General features: G+C 39.6%; 1 protein-coding gene across 1 annotated transcript in view; it reads right to left on the reverse strand.

Annotated features, from left to right (window-relative positions):
• The window catches only part of LOC120921206 (matrix metalloproteinase-18-like), an 85,221-nt gene that overhangs the window by 20,910 nt on the left and 50,506 nt on the right, over positions 1-13,805 (reverse strand). The window contains exon 5 of the mRNA XM_040333929.1: positions 12,464-12,835. Within this exon, the coding sequence (XP_040189863.1) occupies positions 12,464-12,835 (372 nt within the window). The remainder of the gene's footprint in view (positions 1-12,463; positions 12,836-13,805) is intronic.

A 13,805-nucleotide genomic window follows, 5' to 3' on the forward strand; every position in this document is an offset into this window, starting at 1 on the left:
TGACATACGTGATATAATGTGCTAAATTAAGCATAATGAAATAAAAATTCCTTAAGGAATAAACATATCAGTCCCAACAAAAAATCTTAAAGTTCATGAAAAACCAGTGACAGAAATCCAGTGTAATTTGTCCCAACAGAAAATGTTAGTTCATATAGTTCAAGTGTGGATAAATCTTGCTGCGTGATGATATAATTGCACCAAACAAATAGATATTCCTTCACCAGACAACTTAAGAAGCGACACCCAAAGTGCTGAAGATAAATAATCTGCTTACCAGATATATCTGACTTCTTTAATTAAAAAGGAAGTCAGATATCGCTTTGGCAGGATAATGCCTGCTTGCATATGGTTGTGACAGGAGCAATATGTTGAACCTCTTCCTCGCAGTTAAAGGCAGGATATATAAAGAGAATGGAAGACATCCATAGCGTAATACTGATTTAATGGGATAAAAGCATAAAAAAACAAAAGCCAAATGGCTCCTTACATTAAGAAGTGCCTAATCGCCACTGGGGCTGCTGGCTTGTCTGAGGATCAACCTCACGTCCACCTCCGTCGATAGCATGCATTCCACCGGCCGTTAGCAGCAACCAGAGAGACCAGAAGTGGCGTAGGATAACGTGACCAGGTACCACCGCCGACGTACGTTTCGTAGATTACGTCTTCATGGGCGTACCTGGTCACTGATAGTCACATTATTTATAGGCAAAAGGGATTGGTTTCTTTAAAGCTGAAACAACATATAATATGCAGCCATGGTGCCGGTTTACATTTCAAGAAATCAAGGCACCAACAGCTTTACTAAAAAATTACAAATGCACAATGCACACATAAATAAGGATAATCCGGTACACAAAATTATGCGCTAAAGGAAAAAATTATATAAATATACCCGTAAGAGCATATCGCTGTGTTCCCACCCGACACCAATGCATAGTATAAAATAGAAATGAGTGATAAAAATATTAGAGTCAAGCATTAATTAAATATGCATTAACTACAGCCTATCTTTAGCCAAAAACAGCCAAAGACACCCTCCGTTATCATAGGTTAGTAGCATAATTGGAAAAATCATTTATTAAAAAGATCAACAACTATAGTGGAAAAACCAAACACTGGAAGGTAACACACATGTTAATTAGTCATTGGACAGAAAACAATTCAAGTCTAGCTCAATGTTCATGCCATGTGGCTGCATAGTATGCAATTTATACAGCCACTTGATTTCATTTTGAGAGATTTTTCTCTTCATATGCATTCCCCAGTGTCAGGAAACCTTATCTACACCTTAAAACTTACATAAAGCAGAATTACTATTGTGGTAAGGTTTGAAATGTCTGGAAACACTATGATTTGGATATCCTTTTTTAATGTTTTTAAGGTGTTCATTGATTCTAATTCTAAGTTGTCTAGTTGTTCGACCTACCTAATGGAGGAAACACGGACACTCCAGAACATATGTGACATGATCTGAATAGCATGTAATCAGAGGTTTAATTTTAAAGTTTTCCTTGGTAACCATGGACTGAAAATTAGATTTTTTTTTTTTAGGGGCTCCTGGTTTCCTAGTGATTCTGCAGGCTTTGCATCTAGTGCAGAAAGTGAAATCTAGATCTGTCCAGGAACGTAGAAGGTTTCCCAGGACGATCTGGCACATGTCAAGCTATTCTATTCCTCAATCCTGGGGCCCTGTATGTAGAATGTAAATCCTTATCTTTGAGGAGTATTGGCCAAAATTTCTTAAAAATGAATACAGACAAGTGGAATCCATTCAGAAGAAAAAAAAACGTATACTCTAAATTTGAATTCCAAGACAACAACCAACAAACACATAAAACGTAAGCATTTCTCTGAGCAGATGGAAGAGAATTCCCTATACGAACAACAGATTTCCCTTAACTAATAATTTTTATAAATTTTTATAAAACGAGTAAAACATTTAAGTTTTTTTTAAAACTGCTTAAAACCTTGGCTAGTATAGCATAGCTAAATCCCCTTTGTCCCATCTGCACCACAGCGACAACATTTATAAACATACATACAAAAGTACTTTTACGATATTTGGATATAAGCAAGGGAAATTTCGAATACTGTAGACCACTTTGACTGTCCTACCTTACAGTCAGTGTATCTACGCAACAAATTATCTTAATACTTCTAGTAGGCTGGGTCACCGAAGTATAATCATCATTAACCATTTCAGCTCCTTCCCAAAAGGACTGTCGTGTACACTTTTCTATAGCGTTCCCAAAATGCTTCCATTCCAAGGACCTTCTCAGAGGTACTTTCAAAGGCGGATTTCCCAAAAATCCCCTATACACCAAGGCGTGGTTCGCATCCCTCTTCTACATACCGGTAAATTTAGTTCAGGATGAAATTTAAATCAGAGCTAAGGCAAGAGAAAACAGTCTGTCTAAAAGACAAAAAGACCCTTCTTACCCAAGGTGATTATGTCATCTCACCGCTGCCAACATCTGAAACAGCCAGGTTTACTTCAGGTAATGCAAGATAACTTTCAGTGATGCCCGGATCCCAGAGAGACAAATGACACAGGGAAACTGACTTGTGTGTTCATTAGATCTCTCCCTTTATTCAGTACCACTGTGGCCTTGAAGGGGTTGTAAAGGATTTTTTTTTCATAATAAGCATCCTTTACTTGCAGACATTCCTCTTTTCACTTTCTCATTGTTCGTTTTTGCTCAGAAGTTGCTCTATTTCTTCTCTGTTCTGTTCACTTCCTGCTTGTCTGATTGTAACTCACCACCGTTAATGGAGGCTTTACTGCGGTGGTCAGTGACGTGCTCGCCCCCTCCTGGGAACTACATCTGTGCGGCAGGACGCTCTCTACGTGTTAGAGACTTCAAGGAGGTGTGAATTACTGGGCGTGCCGCAATGCATACTGGGAAATTCTCACATGAAGGAGCGCCGCAAACCAGGAAGTGAATGAGAGAAAAGAAACTAGAACGCCGGAGGTGATATAGATGAAGGAATTTAATATGTATTTACTCGTTTTTTAACAGAATCATTACACTATTCTGTCTGTCTACCTTGCAGACATTAATTTTAGCCAATTTTTTTTTTCCTTTACAACTCCTTTAATGCAAAAAAAAGATAGGAGGGGCTATGTCTTAATGCATACGTTTCTGAAAAGTTTATACAAACTCCGTAGTTTCTTATCATGATTTAAACTTGCTGACTTGGTTAACAAATACTAGCTAATAATTTTGCTTACACAACAGGCTGCTTCATGAATCAGCTTAACCAAAATGACTTGCAGGGTGTGTTTCTATGCAAACTGTCAGTTAACCACTTAAGGACCGTCGCCTGTACATATACGTCGGCAGAATGGCACGGCTGGGCAGATGGACGTACCGTCACGTCCTGTACATCTACCCAGTCGTGGGTCGCGGGCGCGCGCCCGCGACACGGTCCGAAGCTCCGGGACCGCGGGACCCGCGGACCCGATCGCCGCTGGGGTCCCGCGATCGGTCCCCGGAACGGAAAAACGGGGAGAGCCGCGTGTAAACACGGCTTCCCCGTGCTTCACTGTGGCAGCTGCATCGATCGTGTCATCCCCTTTATAGGGAGACACAATCAATGACGTCACTCCTACAGCCACACCCCCCTACAGTTGTAAACACACACTAGGTGAAACATAACCCCTTCAGCGCCCCCTGTGGTTAACTCCCAAACTGCAACTGTCATTTCCACAATAAACAATGCATTTTAAATGCATTTTTTGCTGTGAAAATGACAATGGTCCCAAAAATGTGTCAAAATTGTCCGAAGTGTCCGCCATAATGTCGCAGTCACGAAAAAATTTGCTGATCGCCGCCATTAGTAGTAAAAAAAAAATGAATAAAAATGCAATAAAACTATCCCCTATTTTGTAAACGCTATAAATTTTGCGCAAACCAACCGATAAACGCTTATTGCGATTTTTTTTACCAAAAATATGTAGAAGAATACGTATCGGCCTAAACTGAGGAAAAAAATATGTTTTATATATTTTTGGGGGATATTTATTGTAGCAAAAAGTAAAAAATATTGAATTTTTTTCAAAATTGTCGCTCTATTTTTGTTTATAGCACAAAAAATAAAAACCGCAGAGGTGATCAAATACCACCAAAAGAAAGCTCTATTTGTGTTAAAAAAAGGACGCTAATTTTGTTTGGGAGCCACGTCGCACGACAGCGCAATTGTCAGTTAAAGCGACGCAGTGCTGAATCGCAAAAAGGGGCCTGGTCCTTTACCTGTATTTTGGTCCGGGGCTTAAGTGGTTAAGCTAATTATGTCAAAACACATATATTCAAAAGTTAATTTCTACTTAAAATGGAGTCAGTTATTTATACATTCTATTACAATTCTGTTGTCTTCTTGTTGAATTTCCATATCCAGAAATTGAATAATTTTATCACTAAACTGATACGTTAATTTGATGTTTTTTTGATTATCATTCAATTTGTCAAAAAACTGTATCAAACTATCTTCATCACCATTCCAAATCACATCACAATCATCTATAAATCTCCTGTATAGAATCAGCTGTTCTGGAACATTGGAGTAAATGGCTTTTTCTTCCCATTCCGCCATAAAGATATTGGCTACACTGGTGCATATTTCGCACCCATTCCAATCCCATTTTGTTGCCTGTAGATTTATGCCAAAAATAATTATGTTGCAGTCCAAAGGCCAAGAATCTCAGGATAAATCTTTTTTGCTTTGAACTAAGATTGCTAAATTTATCCAAGGCCGATCTAGAAGCTGGAATCGTCCTGATGATCAATTATCATATATAGCGATGATACGTCTGCTGTAGCTATCAGATACTTCTGCTGTGGGATCACTTCTATAGTGTTTAAAATATGGATTAAGTGCTTTGTGTCCCTTAGATAAGCACGTGTCTGTGGTACCAGGGGTTGCATAAACGTATCCACGTTATCTCCCAGTCTTGCATTTATAGATTGAATAACGTTTATTATGGGTCTTCCTGGGGGGGAACTTGATCTTTGTAAATCTTTGGTACCGTGTAAATAATTGGTACCCTACATGTATTCGGTAGTTAATATTTCTCCTCTTTCTTTGTAAGAATATTTTTCATCTTCTTATGCCGCGTACACACGATCGTTTTTCGGCATGAAAAATAATGTTGTTTTTCAGCATGTCCAAAAAACAATGTTTTTCCAACTTCATCATTAAAAACGATGTTGCCCACACACCATCGTTTTTGAAAAATTATGAACAAAGCGCTGTTACGTACAACATGTACGACGGCACTCTAAAGGGGAAGTTCTATTCGCCTTCGAGCTGCTTTTAGCTGATTCCTTGTTAGTAAAAGACGATTTGCGCTTTTTTGTCTGTTACAGCGTGATGAATGTGTTAACTCCATTATGAATGGTAGTTTTACCTGAATGAGCGCTCCCGTCTCATAACTTGCTTCTGGGCATGCGCGGGTTTAAAATTTTGTTTTTGAGCACACACGATCATTTTTTACAACCCGAAAAACGAAATGTTTTAAAACGACGTTAAAAAATGCAGCATGTTCGAATTTTTTTTGTCGTTTTTCAGAAGCCGAAAAACGATGTGAAGCCCACACACGATCATTTTAAATGACATTTTTAAAAACAACGTTTTTTTTCCATTTATACTCTCTTGTGGGATTTCCCCTGAGTTTTATATATGTATTATATATATGTATTTTTATTTATATATGTATTGGAGTCACTCAATTGATTCACCAATTCCTTATTGTAATATTCTTTCCACAACACCACGATCGCTCCGCCTTTATCAGCGGGTCTGATCACAACTTTTTTTTATTCCCTTTAATTCTTTTAGACCTCTTCGTATATCTTGGGGATTACTCATTTTTTTTCACTTTTAATTTCTCTAGATCCTATATAACCATTTTATTGAAACCTTCTATATGTTCATTGTTGTGAACTGGTGGGTTGAACAGTGATTTGTTCCTTAGTTGGCTATGCACAACTCTACCTGGTGTTTTAACTCTTCCTTGCTCGCTCATAGGAGCTTTATTCAGCATGTACTTTTTTATGTTTAGTTTCCTAGTATATTTTTGAATGTCCACATACAGATCGAACTTATTTAGGTTTCTTTTCGGTGTGTTTTTCAATCCAGTGTCAATAGTTCAGTTTTGGTTAATTCAATTCCACTTAAGTTGTAAATTCCTTCCCATATTACTCTCTTTTTCTTTTTAATCTTGAATCCTCCTCGACATCCCCTCTTGTGTTTGGACTTCTTGCATTTGTTATTCTTTTGTGCGGTGGTGGTGTTCTCTCACTCCTGTGATGATCTAAAAAATAACGTGATTGGTCCTCTTCTCTATAATCTCTTTGCGCTTCATATCTGTTTTGAGTGTGGATCGGGCTTCTTCTGGATTCATATTGACATTGATCATACTGAGCTTGGCCTCCTGGCTGTTGGTATTGCTGGGATTGATAGTATGGGTACTCTTGTGTCCCTTCTGTCTTGATTGTAATGATTATAATTACCTTGGTGATTCTGTTCATAACCCCCCAGAATTGCCATATTGATTATATGGTTGGTTACAGGGTTTATGGTTATTTCTATTCCCATTATTTTTCCAAAAAGGTTTTTTAGGTGATTTGGACCACAGTTTAGAGTTATTTTTATTCCGCCACCAGGGTTTCGGGGGTTCTCGGTCCGTTATTCTCATCCCTATATGGTCTCTCATATCCATTTGGGTTGTCCCTATGTTGTCTTGATGGTTGAGGGGACCTGTGTCTTTGATCCCTACTTGGGGACACAATCCGCACATCCCTTTCAGGAGCTGAGGTAGTTGATCCTATTTTTCCCTCTTTTAGGTTTAGTTGCCATTTAAATCTAATTATCTAATTGATAATCATTTGTGCCTCTTAAATATATATATTTTTTTCTTTGTTTAATTTCTGTATCCTTCTGTTCTAATACTTTATTTAACTGAATTCTTAGCGTTACAAAGGAAGCAGAGTCCTTATAAGCTTCTAATATCAGTTTACAGTTCGCAATCTGTTTGTTGATATTGGCAATTTTTCTTTGTGTCCTTTTTATAAAAAATTGCAAAACCTCCAACCCCTTCTCATTAAAAAATTTGAACCATTCATCCACTGAATCCTGATCTAGTAAGCCATCATTGATGGGAACATGGAGAAGAAGAGATAATAGGTGTGGCACTGTTCTATGTGATGTCATAAATAATAAAAAAAATATGAAAAAACATTATGCTATATAAATATAAGAAATAGATATCCAAAATATAAAAAGTCCAAAAGTGCATGCGTGCTTGGTGCAACTGATGCAAGGTGTGCAATGAATATAAAATTAGTGCACCTGTGCTGATTAAACTGTGCAATCGATGCGTTTAATAAACCTGTGCAAATCAAGAATAATAATAATCTGCTGCAATCAATACAAAACAGCTGGTGCAGACATATTAAAGTGCATATGAAATCCTGTGCAACAAATACCAAACGACTATGAAAAAGTCCATTGTTGGCAGGTGAAAACAGCACAAATCCTGAAAAGAATTCTGAAAAGAATTTCCCTTGTGCTGGATATTTATAGATGCGTGCTTGGTTAAAGTGACACATTTAATCCCAGTGGGTGGACACTGCAATCCATGCCCCTGCAATGCCTGCACTCACCAGATATACACCCCCTCTTGGGGTATGGAACCTTCACAGTGCAAGCCACTGTGTCGCTCTCTGGCAATCAAACCAACCTTTTTGCTGTTCTGGTTTTTCCACTCCAGCTCATGTACAAGAGAAAAGGCCCCACATAGTGTTTTATCGTTTTTAAAAAGTTTATTGGTAAAGCTTTAAAAATGGGTACTCACACATTAGTAGAGTAAAAATCGTATATAGTCCTTGTAACAGTATGGCCCGTGGGACCCAGAGGCTCTTAAAGGGTGTGGGGTTCTCCTGTGTCAGCTTCACCAATGACTCGTGTCTAGGGTCATCCAATGTCCACTAGGGGCATAGGATGACTTTGAGATGATATCTCGGATTACATGACATGCGACAGTAATGATAATTCATGTAATGCAGGATATCTTGAAATATTACAAGTTGTTGATTCTGAACCCAAACGGTCAATAGGAAAGTGACTCATTCAATGTGGAACATATACTGTTAAGGGGGTAATTAAGTCTACTACTGTCATGTAAACTAGCCTTAGTCTGGCTTCTAAAGACCTTTTCATTGTGTGATGCTAATTAACACTGTTTTGTGTGAATTTCTATTGATGATAAATGTGTATTGGATAGCAGGTGAGAAAAGCTGGAGTCTTGATGTCTGACTTGTCAGCTGTAGCTAATTAGCTCATGTGGATTATATCGGTGCCAGAAAGTCTGACTAAAAATGTGTATTGGGCTCCTTGTGTCATGTTGTGGGTGGAGTTCAGTCATTGTTCATATTTGGTTGCTAACTGTATAAGAGCCTGAGTTTACCATTAAAAGATCTATCTGTTTTGAACCAGAGAACAGAGCTGTGTGTCTCATTTTCTGGGGAATTCGTATGGGCCATGTTCGTCTGCCGGATTGTGGAGTGTCGATAAGCTGTCGTGGGTTGGTGGAATGGAATATCATAAACGGCGGTAACCCCTGACCGTTACAATTGTTGGCTAGCAGTGGGATGATTCCATCGCCAGAAGAACAGCTACAAGAGGACACGGGACAATGGAGACACAGTATGAACGGCTGAAGCTCTCTTCCCTCAAGGACTTACTGGAGAGCCGGGGCAGACCGGCCAGCAACCGTAAGAAAAGGGACATTATCGCAGAACTTGTCGAAATGGATAAAGCTGAAAGGCCCAGCATAACAGACAGGACACCCGAGGAGGCAAGTTTTGATCGGGCTGTTAAACGAAGACTGGCACAGTATGGTCCTAACCCTCCACCGGAGATCATAGACCTGGTTATAGCGGCTGTGGATGCAACTTGGCTACATCAAAGAGGTGCTGCAGCAGCAGAAGTCACAGCAGCACCAACTGAAGAGAGAGGAGAGGTACAGATACCAGTCGCCATGGAAGAGGAATTCAGAAGGAGGTTACAAGAGATGCAGATACAGCACAGAGGACCAGTATCAGAGGAGGCCCTGCTGGGATGGTCAGATTTGATCCGTTGCCAACTCTGGAAGGAAGCGCTAGCTCTTGAGCAGCAACACCATGGAAAGGTCCTCACCTCCATCCATGTAAGGTACTGGCCGCAGTATGAGGTACGAATGCCGTTGTTGGGGGAACAACCGAAGCAGGAGTGGACAGCCAAGTTAAGCAGGCTGATCCGGGCAGAGATGCGGTTGGACGAGAGCTACAAAGCCCTCCAGTGGTATGTAGCACAAGAGTGCCCGTGGTCAGCGGATGACAGTCCCACGGAAGGCTTTGACTATGATGGCCTGGGATTGTTGTATTGGAGGATGTCCAGTGACCCTGACTTCGCGGATGATCGGGAGTGGCGCTTGGAGGAAAAAATGAAGCACAGAGAGCAAAAATGTAATGTCTTGGAAGGGCACTGGGCACAGGAAGACTTGGAGTTTCTGGCCGTTCAGGAATGGGAGCTGGAGATCGCCTACAGACAGCTGCTAGACTCTGCTCAGCAGCAGGGTGGGGCTCCCTTTGCCTGGGACTATGAGGAAATTTCAGCTGACAACTCTGAAATCCTGGCTGATGAATCGGCAGTGGAAAAATATGGAGATTGCCATCCCTAAAGCCGAAGCGGATGATGTGGAGTTCCAGGGAGCCGGGGGAGTTGGCCCGTCTCTCCAGCAACAAGCTGAGGTGGTAAAGCTTTTACTTCCAGCTGAATCACTGGCAGCAGGGCAGGATGCTGCTGTCAGGGAACTCCTGTGAGACGTTTGGAAACTGTGGCCTGTATTTATGGTGTAATCTGACTCCTCATGTGCCGCTGTCATGGATGCTTTAAGAATTATGCTATAATCAGCTTGTGTTATCACTACTCATTTATGCTAATATATACTCGTCACGGATTTCATTACAGCAATAAATGCAGAAAAAACCTTAATATAATGTATTACTAAGAGATGGAAGGGAGAATAAAATAGATATAAATGTGTAAATAAATTGTGGATGTATAAAAGAACAGTTATGAGCCTATCGTAAAAACTGAATACAATTTGAAGAGGAACCTGTGTGAAGGCTGCGAGATAACTTAAATGAAAAAGTTGAAACAATTGAAACTGATACGACCTAAATAGTGTATCAAATATAGGAATGAGTGATATGAAATTAATTTAAAAAATTTATTGAAAAAATATAGTTGAGCCAAGAACGTGGGATTAAATTCAAAAGATAATGTGAATTAAATGAAAATAGAGGATAAAATTAATGGATTAATAAAAATATGATAAATATGATGAATAGTATGATAAAAAATGATAAATAATAAGATGAGGTTAGATTAAAAATGTGTTAAAAAACAATTCAGGGCATAGCCAGGCAGGATTAGGCAGGTATTACAGTTGTTAGAGGGGGCCAAAAGACACAGCACAAGCACGGTTCTGTAACATGCTTTAAAGGAACAGAATCATTTTTTTCTTTTTTTTGGGGTGTCTTTTTTTTTTCTTTTAATGGTAAATGTCCTTTTGACCCCATATCTTTCAATAAAGAGGACCTATCATGCTTTTTTCTATTACAAGGAATGTTTAAATTTTTTTGTAATAGGAATAAAAGTGATCAATAAAAATAAAAACAGTGTAAAAAATTCAAAGTAAAATAAATAAGGAAAAAAAACTTAAAGCGTCCTGTCTCTCTGTGCTTGCACGCAGAAGCGAGTGCATACGTAAGTTTAGCCTGCCTATGTAAACAGTGTTTAAACCACACATGTGAGATATCGCCGCAATTGTTTAAAGGAGTTGTGAAGGAAAACATTTTGTTGCCTAAAATTAATATCTGCAAGGTAGACAGACAGAATAGTGTAATGATTCTGTTAGAAAACGAGTAAATACCTTTTAAATTCCTTCATCTATATCACCTCCGGGGGTTCTAGTTTCTGTTCTCTCATTCACTTCCTGGTCTGCGGCGTTCGTTCATGTAAGAACTACAAATGTAGTTCCCAGGAGGGGGCGAGCACGTCACTGACCACCGCAGTAAAGCCTCCCTTCACGGTGGTCAGTAAAATCAGACAAGCAGGAAGTGAACAGAGCAGAGAAGAAATAGAGCAACTTCTGAGCAAAAACGAACAATGAAAAAGTGAAAAGAGGAATGTCTGCAGGTAAAAGATGCTTATTATGAAAAAAAATGTTTTCCTTTACAACCCCTTTAAGCGAGAGCAATAATTCTAGCACTAGACCTCCTCTGTAACTCTAAACAGGTAACATATAAAAAAATTAAAGCGTCGCCCATGGAGAATTTTTAGCACTGTTGTTTTCTGCCATTCCACGAGCTTGCACAATTTTAAAGCTTTACATGTTATTTACTTGGTGTAACATCTTTCACATTCTACAAAAAATTGTGCTAACTTTAGTATTTTTTTTTTGTTTTTCATTAAAGTGTGTTTTTTCCAAAAATATTGCGTTTGAAAGACCACTGCGCAAATACAGTGTGACAAAGAATATAGTAAAAAATACAAAATATAACTTGTAAACAAAAAGTTCCAGAAAAAGCCAGGTCAACAAGTGGTAATTTTTAGCACAACACAACACTACCGCACCTGTGTGTACTGCTCTGTGTGGTGCCCATTGTAATATGCATGGCAGGTATTGAAGTGTAATTAGGAGGTTTAAAAACACTGCTTAAAGCGGAACTACAGTATACTCACCTTCAGTCCAGTGATTCAGCACCCTGGAGCTCCCCTCAGGCGGCTGACATCTTTGAGTGGCTTTAAATGCAGCTTAAACATAAGGTATTGCCACATCTCTTAACAAGCCCAAAGTGTGGCGTCATCCGGGATTAAGCCCACGTACACTGCAGGTTTGAAATCGAATGAGTTCAGCTGAACTCATGATTTCAAACCAGCATTTCAGTCCAACTTCGGGGGTGATTTTTACAGACAACTGTGAGGGTTCATGTACAGATGTCTATTGAAATCGCCCCAGAAGTCGCAAAAAGTAGTGCAGAAACTACTTTTTGGGAATCGGTGAGGAGCCACAAAGTCGTCGTTGCACCAATTTCGACAGTGCCGTTGCCGGCAATAGGCTCCGCTTTGTAATGCGAGTTAACATGTCAAATCACATGCCAAATTGGCCCAATGTGAACGTGATTCATTTTTTTTTCTTTTCTTTTTTCTTTCGAGATTTTTTTTCGGTAAGGCTAAATAGCTTTTACTTTATAGAACAGTGTCGTTTTTTTTAAGGTGCACTAAAACAGAAAATTATGATTAAAAGGCAGTGTATAGTATATGCAGATTTTATACCTGTTATCCCCAAAATGTTAGCTTTTGGGAACTAGATGCAAAAGACATCAAACTATAAAAAAAAATAAAAAATTACCTTTGAAGAGATAAATTGAGCCATCTTTAGTGGATACAAATGTATCAATTGGCTCATCTCCACATAACTTGATTATAGACTGCTTTTTAGGTTCCTTATTTTCTGTTGATTTTGGACTGGCAGTGATGTTCTGTTTCCCAGAAGCAGGTATGACAGCTTTGGAACTGCCTTCAGAAGTACCTGAGCTTGTTTTTTTATTTTCTGTAGGTTTTCCATACAGCCCTTGAATGGCTTCAATATCATCTGAATGAAGTTGAAATGATGGTTTATATCCCTTGTAAGTTGGAGCCATCAGAGCACCGGCGATGGTAGAGTGATCAAGTCCCAAGGAATGTCCAAATTCATGTGCAGCAGCTTGCAGAAGGTTCACACCTAAAACACGAGATAGATAGAACAAAACAAGAAAACATTTATTAGACAAAATTTACACCTGATTTACACACATAGGGCTAGATTCATACAGCACGCTGTAAGTTTGTGCGGGCATAGAGTATCTCAGATACGATACGCCGCCGTAACTTAGTGAGGCTGGGGCTGGATTCACAAAGAACCTGCGCCCTAAGTTACGGTGGCGTAAATCTACAGGCGTAAGCGCGCCAAATTCAAATTGAGAAGAGGTGGGCGTGTTTTATGTAAATAAAACATGACCCCACGTAAATGCGCCGTCCGTGAACGTATCCCAGTGCGCATGATCCTAATCACGTCGCAAATAGTCAATGCTTTCGACGTGAACGTAATTTACGCAAAGCCCTATTCGCGAACGACTTACGCAAACGACGCAAAATTCGACGCTGTCCCGACGTCCATACTTAACATTGGCTATGCCTCATATAGCAGGAGTAATGTTACGCCGGAAAAAGCCTTACGCAAACGACGTAAAAAAATCCGCCGGGCGCACGTACGTTTCTGAATCGGCGTATTCAACTCATTTGCATATTCTACGCTGAAACCGACTGAAGCGCCACCTAGCGGCCAGCGTAAATATGCACCCTAAGATACGACTGCGTATCTTAGCCTAATTTAAGCGTATCTGGTTTCCAGAATACGCTTAAATTTACGATGACGTAGATTCAGAGTTACGACGGCGTATCTACTGATACGCCGGCGTAACTCTCTATGAATCTAGCCCATACTCTACACACAATGGGGGGATTTTACTGGAGAGGACAAAATCTGGTGCAGCTCTGCATAGAAACCAATCAGCTTCTAGGTTTTATTGTCAAAGCTTAACCCTTTCACTGCCAGAGCCGTTTTTGCATTTATTGCACACAAGTTTAAAAAACAATGTGGGCCTGAAGATTACACAAAACCCCCAAACATTATATATTTTCTGAAGGCAGAC

Source organism: Rana temporaria, chromosome 13, assembly GCF_905171775.1.
Source record: "Rana temporaria chromosome 13, aRanTem1.1, whole genome shotgun sequence".
In the NCBI taxonomy this organism is placed as follows: domain Eukaryota; kingdom Metazoa; phylum Chordata; class Amphibia; order Anura; family Ranidae; genus Rana; species Rana temporaria.